The 26,616-nt window shown below is 40.3% G+C and overlaps 2 protein-coding genes across 3 annotated transcripts in view; both read left to right on the top strand.

The window, feature by feature from the left end:
• Positions 1–6,331, top strand: part of RBM12 (RNA binding motif protein 12) — an 11,958-nt gene extending 5,627 nt beyond the window's left edge. Inside the window, exon 3 of one of the 2 annotated variants that reach the window (XM_015647337.2) lies at positions 1,723–6,331. In XM_015647337.2, coding sequence (XP_015502823.1) covers positions 1,745–4,384 — 2,640 coding nt within the window. In that variant the 5' untranslated portion in view covers positions 1,723–1,744 and the 3' untranslated portion in view covers positions 4,385–6,331. The remainder of the gene's footprint in view (positions 1–1,722) is intronic. The other variant, XM_015647338.1, reaches the window with a different exon arrangement.
• Positions 1,759–26,616, top strand: LOC107213216 (copine-1). Its single transcript, XM_015647339.3, is given in 5 exon segments — positions 1,759–1,865; positions 21,666–21,794; positions 22,284–22,386; positions 22,389–22,459; positions 23,152–26,616. Coding segments are annotated over 4 exon segments (390 nt in total). The 5' UTR covers positions 1,759–1,865; the 3' UTR covers positions 23,239–26,616.

Genomic DNA, 26,616 nt, shown 5'->3' with positions numbered 1-26,616 from the left:
GGAAAGTCCTTCACATTTTTCTGGTGTCAATTAGGTGTGGGGCAATGCCCTATAATACCCCAGGGTGTTGCTTGAGTTCATTAGTGTGTTGAAGGGTTTAGCTCTGGTGTGTTGGTCAACAGAACAAAATACTTAAGGACTCGTTTTCGTAATCTGAGGTTCCATCATGCAAACGAAAGAATTGTTGCTTCTTCACCCTACAGAAGAGGTGTTATTCCTGTTTTCTTTAAGTACTGAATTCAGCTGTACCTGGTTAAATTGTGGCTTTACCTAGTCATTCAAGACTTGTCTTCTCCAAAGTGTTTGGATGACCTGGATAAGCAAATGGAGCCAACTTACAGATTTGACTGTATGCTGGGATATAGCTGAGTTGCTGGGAGATGGTTATTGTTTGTAGTTGGTCACAGTTTTGGTAATGGCCAGGAGTCTTTCATGCTTAGATTTGTGGTGTTGCACTGGGGGATATGGTTGGATTTGACCTTTAAGTTCTTTACCAGCCTAAACCGTTCTGTGATTCTGTGATCTGGTTCATCCTTGATTTCAAATGCTGAGTTAACACTATTGGTGTGTGACTTATGGGAGCCTTGGAGATCTTCCGTACAGATACTGAACTGGCTTGTACTTGGGAAATCAAGAAGTTTCAGACAAGAAGTGGCTCAGGTGAAGCATGGTGCTATTGCTGATGGTTTAGGATGAGAGACTGGCTTCTGAACTGTTGAATTGTGCTAATATTATTTAATATGATGCTTTCAGCCTTAGCCAAAAGTTTGCATAAGTGATGTGTATCTAGTTCCCTCTTTAACTTCTGATATGACCTTGGACTTCTGAGGCCACAAGGTAACTGTTCAGATCTAGCTGTTCAGAATTACCTTAAACATCTACTAATGCCAGCTGTAGAGATAAAATACATTTACTTATGTCTGAGATGTAAGAGGTCATGCTAGACAGAATATCTGCAGCTATTAGAAGGTACCTTGTTTTTGAAAATTGTAAAGGTCATATATATAGCTAGATATACATAGATGTTAATTTAATTTAGGTGAGGTCTCTGTTGTCACAAAATGTTGAGGGGCTAGTTTATAATAGGTCACCTGGACCTCTTGCTTTTGCTAGGAGAAAAACATCAGGTCAATATGATATAGATGCTCCTTGTAAGGATGTCCTGTGAGTCTTTGAGTTGCTAGTTGCCAAGTTTTTGTTCTTAACCAACCCCCCCAATGTTTCTAGTTGTCTTCACTTAGCAGGAGGTAAAATCCTTTCCCAGATTAAAGGGAACTGTTTGTTTCCCATAGCTGTGCAGAATTTTTCAGTCACATTTTCAGATACAGTTGATACCATATCAGTGTATAATAAACTACTTTTGTTTTGTGGGGTTAAAAATACTTCTTTTGCTTACATTCCATTAAATATTGAACTACTGTTGTAACAGTTCTGCTTTTTGATGTTCCTTTGTTTTTTTTAACTGACACTTGTGGGTCTTAGCATAGCAGCTATTTTGGAATTTCTAGTGCAAAATGTATACTGATTGTGTTGGTAAATGTTAATACTTCAGTCTGTATGAAGTAAACAAACATGAATAAGGAATTTGGAATATAAACACGCTTAATCTTTTCAAGATGTTATTAGGTGTATATAAACAAATATAGTAGATCGTGTCTGTAGGTAATTGCATGGTGTCACAAACAGTAGTCTGACATAGCCGTTGCCTTTTCTCATCTGCAGGTGTGTGTTGTTTCAGCGCAGCATGGCTGTGGTCATCCGCTTGCAAGGTCTCCCGATTGTGGCGGGGACCATGGACATTCGCCACTTCTTCTCTGGATTGACCATTCCTGATGGGGGCGTGCATATTGTAGGGGGTGAACTGGGTGAGGCTTTCATCGTTTTTGCCACTGATGAAGATGCAAGGCTTGGTATGATGCGCACAGGTGGTACAATTAAAGGGTCAAAAGTAACGTTGTTGCTGAGCAGTAAAACTGAGATGCAGAACATGATAGAACTCAGTCGTAGGCGTTTTGAAACTGCCAATCTAGATATGCCACCAGCAAATGCTAGCAGGTCGGGACCACCACCTAGTTCTGGAATGAGTGGAAGGGTTAATTTACCTACTACTGTACCTAACTTTAATAATCCCTCTCCTAGTGTAGTGACTGCTTCTACTACGGTGCATGAAAGCAATAAAAATATATCCACATTTTCTACTGCCAGTATTGGGACTGCACCTCCAAATCTTGGGAGTACCTTTGGTAGTCCAACATTTAGCTCAACTGTTCCTAGCACAGCATCCCCCATGAACACAGTACCTCCTCCACCAATCCCTCCTATCCCAGCTATGCCATCTTTGCCACCAATGCCTTCTATTCCCCCTATACCTGTTCCACCTCCTGTACCCACACTGCCTCCTGTTCCTCCAGTTCCTCCAATACCCCCTGTGCCCCCTGTACCTCCAATGACGCCTCTGCCTCCCATATCAGGAATGCCTCCTATGAATCCTCCACCTGTAGCACCCTTACCCACAGGAATGAATGGGTCTGGAGCAGCAGTGAATATGAACAGCGGCTTGAATCCATTGTTTATTGGTCCCATGAATCCTGTAAATCCTATCCAGATGAATTCTCAAGGTAGTGTCAAGCCAATTCAAATCAATCCAGATGATTTGTATGTCAGCGTTCATGGAATGCCCTTTACTGCAACAGAATCTGATGTGAAAGACTTTTTCCTTGGGCTCCGTGTGGATGCAGTCCATATGCTGAAGGATCATGTAGGTCGAAATAATGGAAATGGACTAGTTAAGTTTTTTTCTCCTCAAGATACGTTTGAAGCACTGAAGCGAAACAGAATGCTGATGATTCAGCGCTATGTTGAAGTTAGTCCTGCAACAGAGAGACAGTGGGTAGCTGCTGGAGGCCACATAACTTTCAAACAAACCATGGGTCCCTCTGTGCAGGCACATCCTCCTCCCCAGGCTCATCCTAGGTCCAAATCTCCCACTGGACAGAAAAGGTCACGGTCGAGATCTCCCCATGAGCATGGTTTCTGTGTTTATTTGAAAGGTCTTCCCTTTGAATCGGAGAACAAACATGTGATAGATTTTTTTAAAAAGCTGGACATAGTTGAGGATAGCATTTATATAGCTTATGGACCTAATGGGAAAGCAATTGGAGAGGGGTTTGTTGAGTTTAGGAATGAGGCTGATTATAAAGCAGCTTTGTGTCATCATAAGCAGTACATAGGGAATCGCTTCATTCAGGTACATCCAATTACTAAAAAGGCAATGTTAGAAAAGATAGATATGATTCGTAAAAGATTGCAGAACTTCAACTATGACCAGAGAGAAATCCTGATGAATGCTGAGGGAGAATCAGGCTTGCCAAAATTGTGTGCACATATATCTAATATTCCATACAATATAACAAAAATTGAAATACTTCAGTTTCTAGAGGGACTGGCAGTAGAAGAAAACTCTGTACAAATTCTTGTTGATAATAATGGGCAAGGTTTAGGACAAGCACTGGTTCAGTTTAAAGCTGAAGATGATGCTCGTAAGGCAGAGCGCTTGCACCGTAAAAAACTGAATGGAAGAGATGTTAATTTGCGTTTGATAACTGTAGAAGAAATGAGAGACATTGAGAGAAACCCACCATCTCAAGGGAAAAAGATCCTGAAAATACCGATCCAGGGAAATGCGGCTGTGCCAGGAGCACAGGGTTCTGGTGGGGATGAGCATGCCTTCTTGGGGGGAAATACTAAAGAAGCAAATAATGGTCCTCCGTTCAATTTCCCTGGTAACTTCAGCGGGTCTGGCACATTTGGTCCCCCTTTACCACCACCTGGAATAGGTGGTTTTCCTGATTCTAGACCAGGAATACCCTCAGTTGCAGCTAGTGGTTTACCTGGTGCAAGTATTGAGGTACCAGGTTTTGCAGGTGGTCCTGCTAATTTGAGTGGACCAGCAGGTTTTGCAGGGGGTCCCCAGACATTTGGTAATGGTCCTGGCAATTTAAGTGGGCCCCCTGCCTTTGGTGCTGGTCCTCCAGCAATTGCTAGCGCTCTTGGACATTTAAGTGGACCTCCAGGGTTTGGACCGGGACCAGGAAACATACATATTGGTGGACCCCCAGGTTTTGGAACAGGGTCTGGGAAGCCAGGGCCAACTGTCATTAAAGTGCAGAATATGCCCTTTACTGTTTCGGTGGATGAAATTTTGGATTTCTTTTATGGTTACCAAGTGATCCCTGGTTCAGTGTGCTTAAAATACAATGAAAAAGGCATGCCCACTGGAGAAGCGATGGTTGCATTTGAGTCTCGTGACGAAGCTATGGCAGCTGTTGTTGATTTAAATGACAGGCCTATAGGTTCCAGAAAAGTAAAACTTGTATTAGGGTAGCTGTTCATCGAGTAGTTGTAGAATAGATATTCATAGTGCTGTGACAAATGCATCTGGATTGGTTTTTATAGTATTTCCAGGATAGAACCTGTGGATTGTTTAAATTGTAAAACAGATTGGTTTTGATAAGACAGAGCACTGGGTTAGCCATTACATGAGAAACACTGCAAGGAGAGAGGTGCAGTGGATTATCCTCATACAAATGTGTGGAGAAGCTGGACAGATTCTTATTCGTCATAAAAGTTTGGTAAACTCTTCTGGACACAGTGCTTATTGAGAAACTGAGATTGGTTTGACATAGTTTTGGATAAGGGAAATAGATGAAGTCAGTGAAGCTCTTCAGTGGTGTTGTTGTAAGCCATTGTAAAATAGATAGCTATTTTTAGATTTGGTTAAAAGCTGGCTGAATTCGCTTTGTTCACAGGTCAAAGCTTTGTTTAAAGTCCTGATTTTATTCTGCAACTGAATGAATTCTCAGTGTACACAGATCAATTGTTTTGTGTATGTATCTTTATTTTCTCCAAAATTCTCACTGTATGAACAGTTGAATTATGCCCTTTGCTGATGTGTCTACCAAACTAATTCCTATGAGTATGAACAGAATCGTTCTGTAAAATTCAAGCTGTTCTTTGTGGTATAACCTTTAGTTATTTATATATTGCAATTATAACTGTGCAGAATAAGACTTTTGCCACAAGTATAGCTAACCTCAAACATACGAGTTTTATAGTACATTTAAAAATTTTCAGTTGAAAATAAATATTATTGTTTAAGTAGCTTGATTTGTTAGGATTACACAAATCAGTTGGGAAAGGATCTTTGGCACTAGTTGGATATTGGTGTTTCTCAAATGTCTCTTGAACTTCTTACATAGTCTGCTAAGAGAACCAAAGTGGTGATTATTAGTAGAAGATTGGAGTCCAGATAAAGTTTTTAATTAGGTTATAATGAAAGAAACTTGTACCTTCAGCAACTCTGTTGTGAATTAATGCTATGGGTGAATTCAGAGATAAAATTTATTTTTCTCCAAAACTTGAAAATACTGAGCTTACTATATATTTTTGCAATAAAGTTGTGCTGTTGTATTCAAAATCTGTAAAGAGTTGCCATTTTCTTTGTTGAGCAGTGAAACCTTCCATGGAAAAACAGAGAAATGGAAAGGAAGTAATTACACAAGTGAAAAGTAGAATTTTTTTGGTTCGTCCTTGCTTGGCTTATGATAAATTTAAGACTTGGGCATTGCCTGAAAACAATCCTGCTATTCCCTGCAAATCATTGTACTTAAACATAGTAAATTTCAACCTGTTTTTGGTTTTGGTTTTTTTTTTTTTTTTGATGAAGAAGAACAGTGCCTTTTGGTGTTGCATACCATGGAACACTGAAGTGTATGGGCAGGCAAAATTGAGAGGTGCAAGTGGCAACAGTTTTATTCATGTGGTGTGTAGGAAAGATTTGCAAACCTGTGCAGCGCTGCATCCCGAGAGGATTTCACAGTACAGGAATCCGTGGAAGGATTGTATAAAGGTGTACTTCAATAAAGAGGCGGTTGCATTACACAGATGCTTCTGTAATTCATTAGCATAATTTTGTTTTGACAGATTACTAGGTGGTCCCAACTTTGGAAAAGTCATGTGATTTGTATATACTGTTTAAAATTAAGCCTCCTGTTAATAAAACTGTCTGTCTCTGAAGCTTCATGTTATGCATTTCAACAGTCTTTGGGAGTAATGTTTCAACAGCAGATCTTTGTTTCTTTCTTTTTTTTTCCTGACAGTCTGAAAGTATTCTTCCTGATGTCAGAAAGATGTGTGATTAGGAGTCAAGTCAGTTTATTTTAAAATTTTGCTCTTTGTTTTTTAAGCAACTTTTATTAAAGTTTCATACTATATTGGAGTTTTTTGGGTGCTTGTTTCTTCATGTTTCACATTAGAATAAAATTACTAAAAAGGCAAACGGCTTCATTGTTCACAGAATTGATTTAAGATATTAGTGTGTGTTGACTCACCAAAACTGGTGATAACTGCTTTTTCAAGTTCAAATGGATCACAACAATGCTTGCCTTGTTGTGAAATATAATTAAACTACAGGTGTCTGGAATTAGATACAAGTTCTGTGTTACTGTCTTTTGATTTCACATTGTGATCCTCTTGATAATGGATCCAAGGCTTCTAGTGTTTGGGTTAGTCACAGCATGTGCTGTGAAACATGCTTCTGTGCCTGTTCCTTTGGACTTGCTAAAAGTGCAGGTTTGTTTTGGAAAGCTTTTTTCTGATTCTTGATTTTTTGGTATGGTTGAAAGATGTTTCAATGCTTACCTGAAAAAAACTGCAAACCAGAAAGCCATGGGTGGTTGGGAATGTTGACTTGGATGGAATGTTTAAATGGAGAATTTGGGTTGGGGCAGGGGCTCTTCATTTTGCCAAGTAGTTGATCTTCTTATCTTTTAGCATAAATTAATTAAATATCCCCTCTTCCTTAAGAGAGGGCTCTTGGAAAAAAAAAATAGGAAGTCATAGCATACTTAGTTTTCTGTATGTATGAAAAACAGTACATCAACTCAAGTGGTTACAGTTGATCCTTCAAAACATACAGAGAAAAGTTCATTATTAAGTGTCAATGCAAACTGTTCACTGTAACAATGCTGTTTCATGTTGGAAGCTTTAAACTGCATCTTACGCTAAATTATGAGCAATACCTTTAGACTACATGTCTAGAGTTCATAAAATTGCTTACTTAGCACTTGTCTATATTCATGAACAGCCTTAAAAATAAGGGGTAGGACCTCTGAGGTCCCATCTCCAATGTGGAAGGTAGGAAACTGCCATTGGATACACCCAAAGCTAATTGCTAGCAAGAGGTAGTGTAGCAATAGACAGAATCAGCTGATGGATGCTGCTCAAATCCGCAGTTATTTTGACCTTGATGCCTTGAGTGTCAGGAAGTTGCATCCTCCTTAGCCTCATTGGAACAATACAGTGACACTGATTTCCCAATTTCTCCAAATAATGAAGATAATTGTGTTTATATAACTGGCTAAGTTGGTGTTAGCAGTTCCTTATTTGTGTCTAAGTACTGCTGAAAAAAAAGTGGTAAAGTGTTACATTCACAACATGATTTATTTAATGTATGGGGCTTATTCCCATTCTAAATAGAAATGAATGCAATTAGTCAATGGTAAAATTGTGATTTACATGAAAGAACTTCAGTAGTTGGATGAAAGTGTGACTTAGTATTACCAAATTTCAAGCAGTTACCCATAAACATCACAGATTTTGTTTGTGTTCTGTAATATAAGCATTAAAACTAGTTCTTTACCAATTAATTGTTGCTATGGTCTAAATGTATATTTATGAAAGGTTTGAGGTTTTGTAGGTTTAAAGAAACATGAAGGATGCTTTATTTTAAGTAGCATTCCTTTCATAGCATGTAGTGTTTTCCTTGAGTGTCAATGCTCTGAATTTGTGTTGAGTAGAGAGAAAGATTGATGCAAAAATGAAGACTGCAGTTGTGTACCAGATTACATTGAAGGTCTTCCTTTTAAAAAAGATATGTGCTACTCAGTTCCACATTGCTCATTCTGTCCTTAAAATCATTGCCTATACTCTATTAAATCAGCAGCTTGTTTTGCTTAGAGTATTTTGGAGCGTTGAAGACTGTAGACTCTGTAAAAGAGTATGTTTCCAGTTTCTAGGCACACCAGTGGTGCATTAAATGTAAATGCTTGTGGATTCTTTATTTTATTTCTCCTCAGTCCTCTGCTGTGGTGGTTCCAAAGTTGCTGTTTCCTATAACAAGTACTCTTAACCCTTGGTGGGTTGTTCAGCAGCACTGAACTGTATTGGCCTTCTGATCTGCAGAACTGAAACTACTATGTATTATGGACAATTTAAAACCTTTGGTTGGCCAGTGGACCACTGTTTGAGAGCAGCTGGTTTGGGTTCATTATTCAGATACATGGATTCGACCCTGAAACAAAGGATTGCAGTTCCTGTTCAGTATAGACTCTAGTGCAAGAAAACAACTAGTTGCTGTATTTGGTAATTGTTTGGAAAGAAGCAGTTTTGAAACTGGACATAATTATTAGGAAACATTTAGTTGGAGTTGAGGGAAATACACAAATTAGTTTCATGTCAGTTTGCTGCTTTAGGTGTGCATGTCTCTGAAAAGAAAATGAGATGCTAAATTCTGTTTCTGTAAGGTTTTTCATAAACTCTGCTTTGACCTGGAGGCAGAGTCACCAAACACATTTGGTTGTGTTTGCTCTTTTCCAGGTTTGCTGATGCTCCTTGCTGCTCCTTGTGGCTGTATGCTTTTTTTCACGGCTTTGGGAAAACTGAACTGGAGTTTGTGTACAGAGGGAGAGAAAGGGAAACTGTTTAATGCTTCTGCAGGAAGAGTTAACCTCAAAGTGTTCTCTTCCTATCTGTTTTTGGCAGTGAGAATGTGATTGCAGTTCAAAGATTTGTTTTTTCCACAGTCTGGATTTTCCATGGAATGAAAACCTGTTGGTTGGTAGTATACACATTGATTTGTGGCTGTGTACTGAAATCAACCTCTTTCCCTATCTCATGATCAGGTAGGTCTAACTGTGCCTAGTTTTCTATACAGATGAAAACGGTTGTTAGTAATTTTCTTGGAGCTTTGTTACTATGGGGAATGTTTGGTTGTTCGTACAGGGAGTGTTTCCCACCTCCCTGACCTGGATGCTTTTTACTTCTGGCTATAAACACCAAATGGAAAAAAAGCAGCCCTAAAAGTGTTCCTTTTTGGTAGCGCCAGCCTGAACATGAGTGTCATGATTTGGCTGTGACTCCTTTGGCTGGCTGGTATTCACTTCTGTGCAGATTACTTTGTTACCATTCTGGGTTGTTTTGTGTATTCACAGCATGGCAGCTTCAGAAAGAATTAGCCAGATGAGTTGAACTCCTACCTGACTTCCCTTACTGCTTCTGCAGAGGCGAAGCTTACTCCTTTGCGGCTATCTTTTTTGTGTGTTCTTGTGTCTACAGCCTGAAATTCAAATGGTCTTACTAGTTGCTTCCCAAATACATTTAGGTAAGCTTTCAGAAACAGGGAATGTGTTTTCTTTTAGCATGAGTCTGACTTACACAAAATCAGTTTGTAACTGTATTTGCTATTCTTATACCGGCTTCACCATTTTTCTCAACTTTTGGGTTGTTTCACTGTGAATCACCAGTGAATTAGACCTGGTTAATCATAGGTCATAGCCAGGAAGAACTTCACAGCCTAGACTAGGGGTTGCCCTTATGGTGCACAGTACATGGGAGTGTAATTTAATTTCCCTGTGAAGTTTAAAACCAAAAGGTAAGGACTTGTAAGGCTTGCACAGGGTAAGTAGGAATTAATCTTGCCTAAAACTGTGGCATAACTTGGCCTTTTGGACTGGTCACTACTTTAGGAAGGCTGGTGACTCTTCATGTTGTAGTTACGGTATTGTTAAACAAGGAATCGGTTAGATTGTATGGCTCTGATTTCTGACCATCTGAAGGAAGGTGGAACTTCCAGCTAGCAATTTCAGAGTTTGGAACAAATAGTTCAATGTCAACTATTTTTCATTGAATGTGAATATGTGGAGGTGGCACCTCTCTGTGTGAAGTAGAAAGCTTAGAAACGCTTTCTAGTCACTTGGGGAGTAAAACAGTGATACAGTCAGAACCTAAAGTAGGTCAAGAGTTCCTTTTAGATAATTTTGGTTGAGTGCCTTTTATGATGAAATTCATAGGATCTCTGTCAGTAAAATTTAAAACCTCTGTAGCACTCATTTGTTTAGTGACCTTGCTGTGGTGGCATTTGCCAGAATGTGCTTCTCAATGAGCTTTTTATGAAACTTCTTTGTTTTCAGCAGTATAACCAAAGTGTTGCTACTTGTTTTGATGGGAGGATGGATATGGATTGTGGAAAGCCTTTGCTTGTTTGAACAGGAAGCTCAGCTCTAAAGTGAAAATGATGTTGTCAATACTTTTTCATTATTGGGCAAATGTTTCTAATACAAGGGTAGAATTTATAAACCATGTGTGTTTGAGCAACACTAGTGCAACCAGCTATAAAAATGAGGAGGCTAATTAAAGTAATATTAGACACTGGCAGTTCCCTGACTGAATGTACGGGGAAACCCTGTCCCTTAAGGAGGGGAGGCAGAGTTATTAAATAGCACAAATTCATCTGCCTAGGGTTCCCCCATTCCAGCATTACTGCAGAGCCAGTTTTCTGTGTTGCAGGTCCAGTCTTACATAAATACATGAGAATGTTTTTAATAGCACTGTTCAAATACAGACTTGAGTGCTTTCGGGAGGTATGTGTGCAGAGAGATGGTGGTATGGCTAATTTGTCTCCCAGTAACTGGTATACCAGTGGCAGAATGTTTTCATCCTCACTTTAGGGGAACTTCAACTTTATCATCAGAGATGGGGCATTAGGGGAGAAATTGAAAGGTTGAGGCCAAGCTGTCATGCTTTAGCTACAGTGAAGACAACCAAGTGCTGCCCTAATCTAATGAAGAATTTACATGGGTTCAAAAATTTCAACACTGAGTTTGTGTGAAAAAGAGCACAACAAACCAGTGACTAAATACTTAAATTCTTAAACTGGTCTGAAATTTAAATTCAGCTCTTATGATAGAATGTATGAGATAGGTAATTGATCTAAAAGAATTGCTGTTATTAAACCTGAGCTCTGCGGAGTCTTATGTTTTCTTACATTGTAAATCAGAATATTTTTTGATGGTAAGTCTTTTTAAAGTGTTATAAAGACAACTGTAGTTGTTATCACTTTGGTCAGTGTGCGTATTTTAACTGGATGCATGTCTTAAAAAACCCTTTCAAGTATATGTGGAAAATTGCATGCACAGCACCAATGCACAAATGTCCTGAATTTTTTGAAGGCATTTTTTTTTGTCATGTGGACGCTTAGACCTCCCTTTGGGTAACTGACTGTGTAGTTTTGTTAAGACAATAACCCAAATGGCATTTCTTCCTTGCAGCATATGCACTATATTATGCTGCTTCTTTGAATGAAGTATTTGGCTACTTTAATGTCTCCAGGAACAGAAGACTGTAGTCTTTTCCTTCTGCATGATAGCTTGTGTTACTTTTTGTATTAAATTTTGTCATTAGTTAGGTCTAAAAAGGGCTTCAAGCAGAAACAACAGTAAGTTTTCTGAAACCTAAAATACTTAGTTTTAAACTAAATATTAAGTGAATGTACAATGAATCCTGACTAATCTGCAGATTATGTATCTCTATGAAATACCAGCTATTTCACTGCAGTGACTGAAATGAATATAACCATAGGATCACTTAATTTTGTTTTTATGAAAGGTGAGAGGAATCCCTGTAATTGTGTTCTGTGCTGGCCATGGTATGGCAATGTAGTATAACCTTTTTCTCTGTCTTGTTACGTTTGAAGAAGTAGTTTAGGTAGGAAGAACCTGTTTTTTTAAATTTTTTTAGGCAGCTCACAGAGATTCTTTCAATCTTTTTGTGCTTTCCAAATCCCCTTGCTACTTCATTTGGTTCACATAAGAGCTCTGAATCTGTAATGGACAAATGACTGGTGCTGAATCAGTCTGTTGTTTGTCCTGACTGCTGCCTGCTTAAAACAGGTAATGCTCTGCAGTTTGTAACCCAGGTTTGCAGGTTTCACCTAATTGTGGTAACTCCAAGTCTCTCTGCTTAAAGTGAATGTAATTTATTTCATTCTTTTGTAGCTGTTAAATTTACTCCAGGTTTTTCATCAGAGATTTTTGTTTGGAGGGTTTTGTCTGTCTGAGTTCAGTCATACTTCATAAAAGTTTGTTGAAACTGTTAATTTCACTTTGAGAAAAGAAAGATGGTCCCTGATGGGAGTTGTAGGGTTTTTCAGGTGCTTGGCTTGCAGAGATGTATTTTCTCAAGGGTGTGGAACACCTTTGTAGCAAATTCAAACCTAATGACAACAGACTTCTTCAGGGTATAGATTGGAAACTATTACAGTGTGTGTACTGTGGATAGCAGGCATGGAAGAGAACTTGAGGAAATAGCTGTCAGCCTGTATTTGTGTAATCTCCCTTAATGCAGGAAGATTGTGTGATCATTTTGGCCCACTTGTCTCTGACACAAATGGAGTGGCTTGAACCCCCTGTTGTAATGGGTTTGTGCTTTTGTGAAGGTTCACTGGCAAGAGAAGTTGGATCTACAACAGAACAGAAATGGAACATGAGGTCTGTTTGGTGTTTGTGGCTATGAAATTGTTCTGTTGTTAGTCTGGATGGGTGAGAGAACAAACAACTCTTAAAATCTCTTCCCATATCTTTCCTTTATTCTACCTCCTTAATGTCAGGCTTTTGTGGTGTTGGGGTTTTTTAGTTTTTTTTTGTTGTTTTGAAGTGTCATTATTTTGCAACAGATTAGGATGGAGAAGTTAAGATGTTCATACTATAGGTGGTAATAATTAGTGACAGAAAAGTAGTATCAGTGTGAATCTCTGTCTTAAAAGGAAGCATACACTAAAAAGCAGAATTAAAAGAGTGTTGACAATTAGGCTGAACTTGCAATGAATACATCAAAGAAATCAGTTTCCTGGGAGTACTGCAGAACTAATATTAAGGTTTGTGATTTCTTCCGGATGAGCTACATTCAATATTAAAGTCCATAAAGAAGAAAGCCTGACTTCCGTAGTGTGAAGGGGTAATGTGGTTCTTAAAGTGTGAGAAATTGAAAGGTTTCTTCTCCACTTCTGCTTTATGTCCTCACTGATTTTTTAGCCAAGAGTTGTCATTGTGCCATAATAACTGCAGGATGGCAGAGAACAGTGCCAAGAATTCCTCTGTAGTATTTCAGTCTTTTTTGGTGATGATTCAGCAAGTGCAATAAAAAAAAAAAAAAAAAGGTATGACAAGCTTTTCATTGATTAAGTGGCTGTTGGTACAATGTAGCCTCCCAAATTCTTCATGCAAGTTTGAATAAAATAGGAAATATCAGTAAAATACATTGCTGGCATATTTATATTTGAAGTCTTAATTTGAACTCATGCTGTTCACACAGTACAGACTAGTCTAGATATATGGACTTTGCTGAGTTTCTGTCTTGAAGTCACCAGGTCTCGTTTTCAAGGAATGGGTAAAATTATATCTATGTAGTATAACTACAGGGTAGTAGTACTATGGTTTAGATTTCCAGAGTTTGGGAAGGGTAGAGATTCTGAAGGGGAAAGCAGAATGAATGCTGAGGAATCACTTTAAAAATCACGGGTGCATGTAAGTAAGAAGTGGTGTGTAGAGGTACTTGGTGGTGTAACTGCAGTGTAGTTGAAGAACCAAAGAAAAGGAATAGTCTTAGATCTCAGCTTAAGGAGTTTGGATGTAAAAACAGAAGACTGAGTAATAGACAGCTGGATTTACCTGGGGAATGGGACAAAATGTATAGGCCTGAAGTAGAAATAGCTGGAGTTTAAGGGAAAGAACAAGACCTTACTGGAGAAAGTCAAATATGATTTGCAATGTAAAATACTTTTGCGATTGTTACAAAGGTCTGTGTGGTTGAGGTGTTAAGTCTGTTTTTCAATTCAGTTGTTCTTTAGGTTTCAGTAATAAATACTTGAGAATCACGGTGAGGGGAAAGAAAAAGCAGCTAAATAAATATGAAAGGAATGGGGGAAAAAAATCTTACTTGGTGGGAGGAGCCAGTGAACACTTCTAGGATTGCGGTGACTATTGTAGTTTAAGTCCAGTGACTGACTCCAAAGCCCTAGCCTGTGTTAAATTAGTTTTTCAAGGAAATGGGTTTTGATATTCTACTATTAAATACTATGAAGAACTTTTGAAATATGTCTTTGCCTGAAGAGTTTTTGTAATAGGTTTTGCTTAAGTCCAGATGTTAATTTGTAACTTTTTATAATTTAATATGTCCCAAACTAGTATTTGAAATAGTTTCAGTTTTGACCTATCATTTTCTTATTTCTCAGAAAAGTGGAGAATATATCTATAGTGAAGGCAGGTATGAGTGTTTCTTTCAGTTTATTGGTCATGATTAAGGGGTATATTGGTCCTATACATGTTAACAGTGAACACTGTACAGGTGCAAAGATGTATTTGTAGAAGGTGCTTCATCCCCAGAGCTGGGACTTGACTCTTGGGTGGGGGGAACTGCAGTAAAGAGGGTGAACTGATTGAAGTTCTTGTTTCCATTTTTTACTGGAAATTACTATGCCATTTGTGATTGTGCTTTGTTTCAGCTTGCTTTGATTTGTTTTTCTTTCTTGTTTTTTTGGTTTTTTTTTTTTTTTTGTTTGGTTTGGGTTTTTTTTTGCTTTATTGTTCCAAACTTGTTATTTTTGTTGTTATAAATGGGAGCTTTGCCTCCTCAGTCAGTTTCCAGGAGCTTTTTGAGGTTGGGTTGTCAGAGCTTGTACCCATCGGCTGACTTTGGACACACCATCCCTTCCCCCCCCCCCCCATTTTTGTGGTGATACTGGAGCTTCTGGGTTCATGTGGAGACAACTCAGTGAATTAGAGCCAGGTTGTACCTTCCTGCGTGTTCAACAGGCCCATAGGTGTGCAGTAGTCAATAAAGCGTTTGATGAGATCTGCAGTCCAGTTCTGAGTGTAAGGGCTGGGCTGGGGGTCTTACCCTTGGTCATGGCTCAGAGTTTCAGTATCAGCACAGCCTCCACTTCACCCCAGAGGAAACGTGTCTGTCCTCCCTGGGAGTTCTTATCCCTGGAATTAAGGCTGTCTGATGAACCATGGGCACTCTTTACCAGGACTGAATCAAGTTGACAGCGGTTTGTTTAGAAAGCTGTTCTTCATAGTATTCACCATTTTCTTTCCTTCATAACAGTTAGGAGATGCCTGTTGTTTCAGGTTATATGTCAAATTTAATTAATTAACCCCTTGTATGTATGATGACAGCTTGGGACACAGTGTGGAAAGTACTGATTTATTCCCTGCCTGTAGCAATAGTGGTCTTAACGCACTTGCATCCCCACTGCAAACTGCCAGAAATAATGAAATGAAAAAATTGCAGCCATTGTTTTCTGCAGAGCATTTAGGGCTGTGGAATGAGGCTTTGTGGCCCACGGAAGAGCTGGAGTGATGGAAAAAGCCTTTATTTACTAATAATTTGTGGACTGTGGCCCTTCTCATTAGATTCCCATAATCTCAGTTTAAACTAAAGATGCAATTTAGTCCATCTGGTGTTAAAACCTAGCTATATGATTTATTTTAGAGCTTTATGGTGTTCAGGAAAGAAGGATCAAGTTATAACTTTGATTTTGATAACACGTTAGGGAAGTGATCCTGACCCTCAGTACCAGGATCAGCTTTGTAATATCAAAACCAAAATGTAATAGTCTGCCCTCTCAAAATTGAACTAATAATAAGAGAAAACATTACTTCTGCTGGTCTGCATATTTTGGGATCACAGCAGAAAAAGAGAGAAGGAGCTTTGAAGAAATTTGGGTGATAACTGGAAGATGCAGGATTAAACTAAGCAAGAGACAAGGGGAAGGGGTCAGGTTTTTGATAAGTGCAAGATTAATTAACAGAGTTGCTGTGCTACATGGGTTAATTTCTTGAGTTGTTGGATAGCAAAAGGCCAAGATGACGAAAATTGCAGTAGGGGCATTCTGCTGGCATGATTGCTGACATTTGTGCTGGGTTTGTAAGCAGAATGTAACAGGAGTTATGGCCAGTCCAGCACAGAGTAAATTCTTTGGAAATCAGTTGTCCTGGAGCATATGCATTAAAGTCTCAAGTTTGAGTTAAACAAGGTGTTAAATTAATGTGTAAAATTTGGTGTACACTGAAATAGAGCTGGTTGGGTATTTTGTACAGTATTTAATGTTCTTGGTGTAACAGGTGTTCTTGGGCTGAATCCTTGCTTATATTTCATTTTATGCGGAGTGGCAAAAGCAGGCTGACTCACAAGGCTATATTCAGTGATAGTGCTACCATTTTCTCTCAAGAAGATACCACCTCCTGGTGCTGCTAAAAATACTGCTGATGGTGTTTGATGCCATGAAGTTATTAGATTTTTCTTGTTCTCTGGGTGACTGTGGGTTCTGTGAGCTGCCACACAGGGGTGATCACAATGCCCCTTGTCCAGTGGTTGCTGTCTTCACCTCATCCTTCCAGCCTGAAGAGGAACCTCTGGCCTTCAGGTTTACTGAGGGTTGGAAGCGTATAAAACAAACTGTGTCATTCAGTAATTCTCACCTTAGAGTATCCAGTACTTGATCCTTAGTTGACTTTAGTGGTGGCACTCATACAGGAGGGATAAGTAAAGAGGAATTTATTTATGCTTCAGGCAACCATATGTGGCATTTTGGGGAAATGCAGGACCCTCCAAAGCTGTGAACTGGGACAGTTAAAGCTTTGAATCATTCTTGGTTTGGAGTTTTCTTCAGCCATAAGTGTATAGTGCCTTCTTCTTTCAATTGACTTGCTTTAAGCTTTGGTTAAACTCAGTTACTAGAAGAATAATAAATTTAATATTACAGACTTGTCCGTGTGTTGATTTTCTTTATGTTGGAATGTGTTCTTTTCTGTGTGGGAGGAAGTTGCTTTTTCTGCAGAAATGTGAAAAAGGTTGGAAGTTCTGAAGTGCTTATATGAAACCCCAGAAAGAATCAGGTAGTTGATTATTCTTTGAGAGGGTAGCTTTGATGTCCTATGTGATTTTCCTAGAAAACAGCTTTTTATTTTTATCTTGGTTTGATTATTTAGGACCACCTTTTTACAGCTGTGCTTCATTTCAGTGTAGAAGAGCTCTATTGAAAAGTTGAGATGTATCTTTTCATATGTATTGTATAGCTGTTGGAGTTTATGATCATCTACAGGGAAAAGCTGGTATGCATAGTAAAAATGATTATGACCTTTTAAATTGGACCTTAGTTTGGTTGTCTGAGCACTTCTTAAAGTGTACTTAGTATGGAGCCATTCTGTGTTTTACTTGAACAAGTGGGAGTGACACCTGGACTCTTCTCTGGAGTATGTGCTTGGGATCTTGCAGATTTCCATGGATAGTGTTTTGTTCTGCTGTTGGTAGGGATAACGTGGGTGATGTATTTTTTTCCTTCAAAATGTGGCATTATATCTTGTGCAATTCTAAACAAGAGCAAAAATTAGAGGTACCTGATGGATCTGAAGCTGTATGTTAGAAACTCCTCCCATGAGGGAGTGTACAGAATTTGGCTCAAGATGAAACTTCACAGGCGATGCATCTCACCAGTAAGATCCCCGGGTTGTAGGAGCAGTGGATCAGATGTTTGTGGCTATTGTCCATATAACTGTTGATCATGGGGGTGTAGCATAACCTCAGCTGTATTTTACAAGCTCTTTCAAGCAACAGCCCTTATGTAGTGGCTTGCTTACATTGCCTTTTTGTTTGAAACCACATAATGGGATGTACCAAGTAGCTCTGTTTTCTGTAGTTTAAAGAGAGTTTGACTTTACTACTGCTTTTGGAGTTTATTTTCACTTGGTAATATGAATTTCTGTGGTTACATCAGTTTGGAGACTTCCAGACCGTGCTGTACTTTAATGTACTAGTGGCAGTTGGAGATTGTTAAACTCATTATTGCAAGCTGATCAGTATCAATGTTTAATAAATCCTTTATAAATGAAATGTGGTAACTTTGTGGGAAATAGTTTGCTTTAGCTGCTGGTTTTGCTTTGGAAATATCTACTGTCTTCTGTAAACAGAAGGTTCAAGTAGTAGACATCAGTATTAGTTAACAGGGGTGGTTGTGAGGGGGAAAATAGGAGAACAGTGCATTTTAGAATTTCTGAAACTGTTGGAAAAATTTGAGTGTTTCAACAAATGTAAATAATACTGTCATTATAAATACTGTTGCAAGTCTAAAAACTAAGTTTGTTTTGTGTGTATGAATGGCTATAAATAGTATGCTTTGTGAAAATTCGGTGAAACAACATGAAATGTGGTTTTGAAATGTTGATTCCAGTCTGCAAGCTGAATACAATTGGCGTTCTTGAATGCATGCTGAGAAAAAAAAAAGGCTGTTAATAAAAATAATAAAACCCCAAGTTCTTTCAGTGCAATTGCAGCAAACTGTATGCTTAGCTTGAGATCAGAGCCTTTGTGCACTGTTTGAGCTTAGTAACTACTATAAGATTGTTCTCTGATCATGTGTCTATTGCACAGCACTGGTAAGTGGTGAAGTGTTACTGCTCCAACAGTGTCAAGTGCTGGGTGATGCTGTAGTGCCTCTCCCTTGCAGCGAGCTGGCACGGCCAGCTAGGCAGCTTGGAGTAATGAAATGCCAAGATGATATTACAGCATTGTGTGGAAGTGCAAATCAGAGAAAGCATCATAGGCTCCTGCTTAAAGAGAAACAGGGTAGGGGGTTGTGTTAGGTGTGGTGTGGTTTGAAGTCCAAGCACTAATTGGTGGCATTTTTAAAACTTTTGAAATTGTCACTTCTCTTTGAGGAAAGGAACTGGGACTCTATAGAGGGAAGTGGAGATGAAAGTCAGCTTATGTATTTCACATAAACTATTCACTTTTTTATAGAAAGAGAGATGCAATCACTATAGTTGACGATGAGAAATGAAAGTGAATTCCAGAAATCTTACTTTATGGAGGAAAAGCAAAAATTTGAGCCAATATTATCATAATAAAATCGTGTTAAAAAATCAAATTGGAGCTAGTTTTTCTAATTGGAGAGGAACTTCACTATTTTTTCTTCCCATTCAGGTTTGGATTTGTTTTGGGGTATTTTTTTGTTTTTTTTTTAATATGTGTGTGTTTGAGGATTAAAATATGTTAAGCTTTTGATCTTTCTAAGCTTTTCAAATGCAGGCAGATTTCCAGAGATTTGTGCTGCTCAGTTAACTGCATGAGCATGGTAACTCTGCAAAGTCGCTTACCTGGGGGCTAAGCAGGTCTTCAGGCTTGGCTGAAATGGATGCTGTATCTTAGCAGACCAACTACTTGTTGCTCTTGCTGCTGGATGTCTATGACCTGGATTTGCTTCTGCTGCTATTCATGGAGTGGACTGATACTGGAGAACACCATACAGTATGTTTGAGTAGCCATGAAGTGAAAAGAAGGTTGTGTGGGCTCTTTGAGGAATCCATAGGCAGTAGTCTATAAATAATTGCTGGCTGAGGCCGGTGTTTTCAGTTTTTTGTTTTTTGTTTTTTTTATTGGATTTTGTTAAGTAGCTCTCCCTCTTCATAAGGATTTAGTCTGTAGTTGTTAAACCTGCTTTCTTGTTATCCCCCAAATTGGTGATGAAGGACATACAGCCAGTTAGAACAGTTCCTGCTCAGCCACTCTTAACAGCTGGCCTCCTTGTGCTCTGTTGTGTCTTGGTGCATCAGTGCATCTATGTGCATCAGTGAGTGCTCTGTGATCACCTGATGGAGCAAGAGGATTTAGTGGGAAAGGATCCCTTGTTCGTAATGTCCCCAGTAGTCAGCAGAACATCTGGGCTATAGTTCAAGGGAAATCCATTACTAAATTTAAAACAATCAGATGAGACAGCCTTCTGGGTATTAGGGTACTGGAAGTCAAATCTTTGAAATGGGGGAGTATTTTCGTAATTTCATTGCTGCTGATCTGGAGAATATATTCAGGTAACAGGTAAGAGGTGACTGGGTTTGAGGAGTTGAGTCCCTTCACCTCCTGGCTTCACTGTGTGGGTTAACAGTTGCTATCTCAAACTCTTCTCTTTGGTGTCTTTGTAACATGGAATAAATATGTATGAGCTTGTTCTGTGTGCAGCTTAAGATCTGCAGTAGTGCTTTCTTCCCAGAAAGGAACCAGTACTGACTGGAGATGCTAAAGCTTATGGAGAACTGTTTCTTTGAGGTTAACTTTACTCCTGATGCTTTGAGCTCTAGTGGGAAGGAAAGGTGCCTCCTGTTAGTACAGAATTCTCTGTTGCAGTGGAGAAAAACAGAGGCAAAATGTTGGCAAAGGAGCCCAGACTGGATGTCCTAATCTTGTTGTCAAATAGTGGGTGTCAAACAAATTTGTGCTGTTGTCTGTTGGCACAGATGTGAGTCTGTGTGAGATGAAAGCTGGTCTGGTGGAATGATATCTGTAGGTAAAGAAAAAACTTGATACCTGTGATTTGTGATTTTAGGAGAAAAGTACTTTAATTAAAGTCAGTGGTTTCATGGTGAATCTTACTTGGGGTTGAAGGCGACTGAGTGGAAAATGGATTGCTCCTGCCAGTAGTTTGAACAGCTGACCACCAGACTATTTCAAACAAGTTTTTTTAAATATGCTGGTGTTAAACCAAGTGATGATGATTACCTTAGTTGAAAGCTGAGCCAAGATTGTCTTTGCCTAAACCTTTGCTAATTTTCACTGAGTGCTGGTTTTGTTCTGCCACCATCTCTGGAGCATCTCAATGCCATGCACTGGTGTATTAAGTTACTTTAACATTTGTCCAGGGTAGATTTCTGACTGGGACGTTGAAAGGATTAAATGTTGTACAATAAAAGCTCATCTCTTTGAGTTAAATATATTCACCCTGCAAGTACGAAGAAGCCATGGTGTATTTAGGTACTAAAAAGCCAAAGCAAGTATTTTATTACTTTCCAGACTCAGAAGCTTCTCTACGAAATATTCCCATTTAAAGCTCAAGTCCTCAAACTGTCCAGTCTCTGTAATATTTTGATGCTTGAAGGCTTATTTTCTAATTCAGTTTTGAGAATTATAGCTGTTCCTCAAACAGAAGCGTCTGCAGCTTAATGTGTAATAAAATTTAGTTACCCCCTGGTTGTGGGATGATGATACAGTTTGGAAGCCAGCATGGCAAAGCACGGGGGCTCTGTAGCTCCCGTGGGTGAGCAGGGGAGGCTTTGGCAGTGCTTTCACCGCGTGGGGCGACTCTTCGGCGCGGGGCGATGGCTGCGGTGCTGGCGGGACGGAGGTCCCTGTCCCTGTGCGGGGCTGTGAGAGGCGGTCCCAGGGAGGGGACAGCAGGCCCGGCCCTTTGTAGAAACCTGAGGCAGCAGCGCGCACCGAGGCAGAGGGAAGGGCCCCTGCGGGGGTTGGGGGGAGCGGGAGCAGCGGGGAGAGACCGGTAGAAATAGGTGAATTCAAGAGCCGAGGGATGGCGGCGGGGCGAGGTGAGCTGCAATTGCTGCGCGGGGGTTCCGCGCTCCTCCGTACCCGCCTGGCCCGGGGCGGGAGGGGCCGCGGAGCGCCGGTGGCCGCGGCTCCGCCCCGCCCGCGAGTGCCTCCGCCCCGCCGTACCGGGGGCGCGCGGGGTCCTGCCCGGGCTGTCTGACGCTGTGCTCTGCCCGCAGATGGCCGCCTGCGTGTTCCGGGTGGAGCTGCCCGTGTCCTGCCGGAGCCTCCTCGACAGGGACCCGGGCTCCAGGTCGGACCCCCTCTGCGTCCTGCTGCAGGACGCGGGCGGTGGTCGGTGGACTGAGGTAAGAGCGGCCGGTGGCCGCGCGCTGCCGGTGGGTGTAAACACGCCGAGTGTCTCCCTTTCCATCCCGTAGGTTTTCCTGGCAAGTGCACAGCATACTTAGTTCAGATTTTTGGTGAGCAGTCCCATTTCCCACACTCAAACCTTCAGTGATTTCTTTAATTGTTGACTTTTTTGTGCAAAGTTTCATCAGGAGGCATGTTTGCCTTTAAGGGTATGACTTGCCCAAGAGCACACACTCCAGAATACATTGTTTCAGCACTTCCCCCCCTAGTTTCCAGAATTTTCCTGTACAATAGTGTTTTTCAATGTCATTTCCTTTCTCAGTGAGCCATTGATCAGCCTAGTTTGTCACTGAGCACTAGGCATGGTCCAGGGTGTGTAGCCTTGCTGCTGGTGCCTGTGTTCACCTGGTGCAGGTTAAAAAGCTGTGTAGGAGAATATGGGCTTCTTACTCATTGTCAACAGCTTTGCTCCTGTGTTTGTGCAGCTAGATCCCATGGAAAAGTTCAAGAACTGCCAAGACCCTGAATTCTGCAAGAAATTGGTTGTGGACTACTGCTTTGAGAAAGTGCAGAAGCTGAAATTCAGTGTATGATAGATAACAAGTCCTGTGATTTCAATGATGATGACTACCTGGGAGGGATTGAGTGCACACTGGGACAGGTATGTATAGATGTGTTTTATGAAAAATGAAGTGAAAATCTGCTTTGTCAAAGGCTTCAACATACTCAAATTTGCAAACACTATTAAACATGTTTGTTGGTGTTACCACTGAATATGGTTAGAAAAATCATTGTGTTGGATCACAAAGCAAAGGTCAGAAATACACATTTTGTAATTAATTGCTTAACTTCGGAGACAATTGTAGAACTAAAGGCAGTCTGGGAGTAAGGAAGCATGGTGCTTGGGAGGGTCCTCATGGAGTTTCCTTTGAACAAAGTGACCATCAGGTGGTAAATCAGGGGAAATAAAGCTACTTGAGATTCATTTCCTGAGAAGGGTTTTGTATAGTTAGGTAGGAGAATAAAAGTGGGGTTCATATTATTTAAGAAAGACTTGATAAACTAAATAGTGTTTTAAGTTTTAGTAGCTTTTTGGCTGCTTGTGATGACAATGCCTCTTCTGTCTAAGAGGTATCAAAAATAGGAAGCTAAAGTTAAGTTTGGAGATGTGTTTGTGGGCACCATTTCCTGGATAGTGAGAGATGATGATTGTCAGACTATTCAGGAGCACTCTTGGAAACGCAATTAAATCTTTTTAGAACTTTTACGAGAATTTGAAAATTTTGGACCTGAAGAGTAATTCTTTCTTCTTTGTCTAACATGGTATTTTTATTATCTGTCTTTTAACCTTAGGTTGTATCCAGCTCATTGGTCACCTGACCACTGGAGTTGAAACATATCACTGAATCAGTCATCCCTGTCTCTCTTCTTTGCCTATAATTGGTGCTCACCGTGTGAAGAAAAGGACCAGCCCAGCCAGCGGCAGTCGGCGCGCCCCCGGAACCGATCGTGGTGGTGAGAGAACCACATCTGGGCCCACAATCACCTGATCAGCTGGGATGTGACAGGTGAGCTGGGGTAATGAAACTATGGGATGGAATGTGTCTGAAGAGACAGACATTAATGAAACCATGCTCGCTCTTCTGTGCAAACATGGCTCCCATCCTAAAGCAAGACTTTAAGTCACTTTTAAGATGGGTGTCACACGTGTTTCCCAATGCCACCCCTTCTTCTGTTTTACCCTCTAAAGTTGACATTAAGCTCTATGACCTGGGCACCCTCCCTGGACATGAGCCAGAGCTATGAATGCTCCCTGCTTGGAGGGCGGTCATGGACATGATTAAAAGGGAGGAGGGTGGTGAGGCTGCTCATGAGACTATCTCTGAGACAGCCCTGGCAGCTGTGCCAGACCAAAGCTTGCCCAGGTCCTGCTCCCTGTCCCTCTTCCACGTGCCCTCCCTGATAAGCACAAGGGATAGAGCCTGGTCACCCCTCCAGCCTCACTGCTATACTGCCAGCAATCCCAGAGCCGCCAGACAGGATCGGACACTTATGTGGTGGACACTGACTCTGACAGTGAAGGGGAATTGGACCCTTTTGACCCAGTCCCAAAAAAGACCCACACTTACTCCCTTTGCATGTGCATAATTGGTTACAGATAAAGAAGAAAGCCCTTAAGGACAGAGACTTTGATACCTCTGCAGAAATGTGTGACTTAGCCCGAGGGGTGAAAAACCTCAATGGGAGTTCTTAGGCCACTCAAAAATTAAGATTTATCTATGCAGCTTCAAGTTCCACCAGAATGGCCAGCCTTTACAGGTAAACTCATCTTGAACGTGGGACAGCTAAACATGTGCAGACACAAATCTCACAGCAGATGGAGCAACCAGGAGCAGCTGTCAGCTTCCAAGTGGCCCAGCCCCCCAACAACGGTCCATCTCTGACCTATGCCCAGCCACCCCAGGGAGTGCTGGACTGGACATATCAACCAGTAACATTAACTGATTGCTCAGTATTTTGTCCCCCTACAGGAATTTCTGGATCCTTGAAAACTGGTTACCCAGCTTTGCTTGTAGGTACATCATCCACCTCGATAACAGGGTTATTTGTACTGCCAGGAGTCATTGACTCTGACTCAGTGGGGAAATAAAGATCATGGCTTGGACTCCCCAGCAGACCTGTGTGGTCCCCACCAGCAGCAGTATAGCCCAACTCACACTTTTCCCGGCAGCACCCCTATCTGCACCCCTGATAGCTGAACAGAAGGGAGGTGGGTTTAGTTTTACAGGGATCCCACAGATTTTTGGACACATCTTGTCACATGCCAATGCAAAGTGACTCTGACAAGACTCATTGATACTGGAGCCAATGTGACTGTTATGTCAAAAAACCAATAGCCCAGTAACTGACCATTAAGGGCTGTGCCTTAGATGCTCTCAGGCATTGGTGGGAATGGCCAAAGCCTGCAGAGCCAGCACTTGGTACAAATTGGTACAAATTACAGAATCTGAGAGCCAAATTACTATAATTAACCCTTTTGTGTACTGTCAGTTCCCCTAGTTTTGTGGGGGAGAGGCTTTCCTTGTGTCTCTACAGAGAAAAGACCACCTGGCTCCCTGCCTGAAATGTGAAACTTCTCCAGGAACCTCTGCCAGCAGCTGAGAGAAGCCAGGAACCCTACCAAGCCCCCAGGAGAAGGAGGGGGAGGAAGAAGAAATTACAATTCACGACTCACGTATTTTGTCCCAGCTGTGAAAGAAACTGTGAACCTTTGGGTTTTATGTCAGTATAAAAGTGGAAATTGGTGGTATTGCAAACCCCTTTTGGCAAAAACATTGAATTTTTAATTGTAGTAGGCCATGAGAACAAGGATAGCCCTCGCCTCTCTAGTCTCATGAGAGAAGTGTTGAGGGAATCAAAAAATAGCCATATTTACAAAGTAGAGTGCAAACAAAGTAACTTAGTGCCTTATATTTGGCCAATCCCTGAACAAGCTTGGGAAAAAACAAAAAAAGAATGTGCTAAAAGATATGCTTGGAAACTAAAATCCAAAAAGAAGTATTTGCCACAACATAGTTAAGAAAAGCATGGAATTAAATTGAATGCTATGCTTGTGCTTATTAACATTGCTTGCTTTTACTAACACAGCTTAGCCTGATAACCAACCCAAAATAAATGTTTAGATAACTCTAGCTAATGTAACAAAACAAGATACCCTATGCTTAGCTACTGCCTCCCCAGAAAATTGATTTTCAACCTGTTTAATAACTCAGAATCTATCCATAATAGCATATAGCAACTAAAAAGTAGTGTGTTTAAACTAAGAATAGGATCTGAATCTTAGCTAGATAACCTGTTTAGTGGCTGGGGTTTAACACTCTGGATAAAGGATTTGTTTAGAATAGGTATGCATGTGTTGATTTTAATAATAATTGTGTTAATTCTGATACCATGTTTACTTCAGTGTACCCAGAGATTAATAAATAAAGCCATCAAGGGAATATTTTTGGTAGAAAAGAAGGGGAAGATATAGTGAAATCGGGAAGTGCTTTGGACTTGACTAGCATAAGAAAGCTGATAGCCAGGATGCCTTGGCAGGAACAGAGCTTGGAAGACTGCAAGAAGGTTGAATCCCTGAACAGGGAGAAGATTGAATCAATGTTGAAATATGCATGTATGTTTGTATGATGTTTAACTCAGTCATTGTAGTAAACAATTACTAGCTTTCCTAGAATGGTATATTAGCTTACGTAGCCCACAGTAAAGTCAGATTCTGATCACTGAATCAATTGTCCCCATCTCTCTTCATCACTGATACTCTAGTAGTTACATTTTTTGCCTTTTGGCCAGGAATCTCTGCGTTTGCAGACATTCAGCTAAACCACTAATCCATGTGTGAGCAAAGGCTCACTGTGTTTTGTGTTATTTACAGAGGAGTAAACTGGAGATACAATTGCATGTTAAAATCTACAATGTCAAACTAGAAACTCAACTGCCAGGCTTGGGTTTTGAGTTATTATTTGGAGTGTTTTGTATGTAGATACAAATCAGTTACATAATTATTTCCAATAAAATGATATTTCTGTATTTTTGTTAAAGAAGAAATGGTGGAAATTTAGGTTTTCTGCTCAATGTTATTTTAAGCCAAAGACCAATAGAGGGATTTAGTGACCTAACTCTCAGTTAGCAAAATGATGTGATTTATAGGGACAAAAGTGGTCTGAAGAGGAGGTCCTGGAATTTGAACTGATAAATGCTGATGACTTACAGAGTGCAGCATTTTTAGAAAGGAAAATAAAAGTGAGGAAAGAAAATGAA

The sequence above is a fragment of the Parus major genome, chromosome 20 (assembly GCF_001522545.3).
Source record: "Parus major isolate Abel chromosome 20, Parus_major1.1, whole genome shotgun sequence".
Classification (NCBI taxonomy): Eukaryota; Metazoa; Chordata; class Aves; order Passeriformes; family Paridae; genus Parus; species Parus major.
The sequence above is the reverse complement of the archived record's forward strand: the minus strand, read 5'-3'. Positions and strand labels throughout refer to the sequence as shown.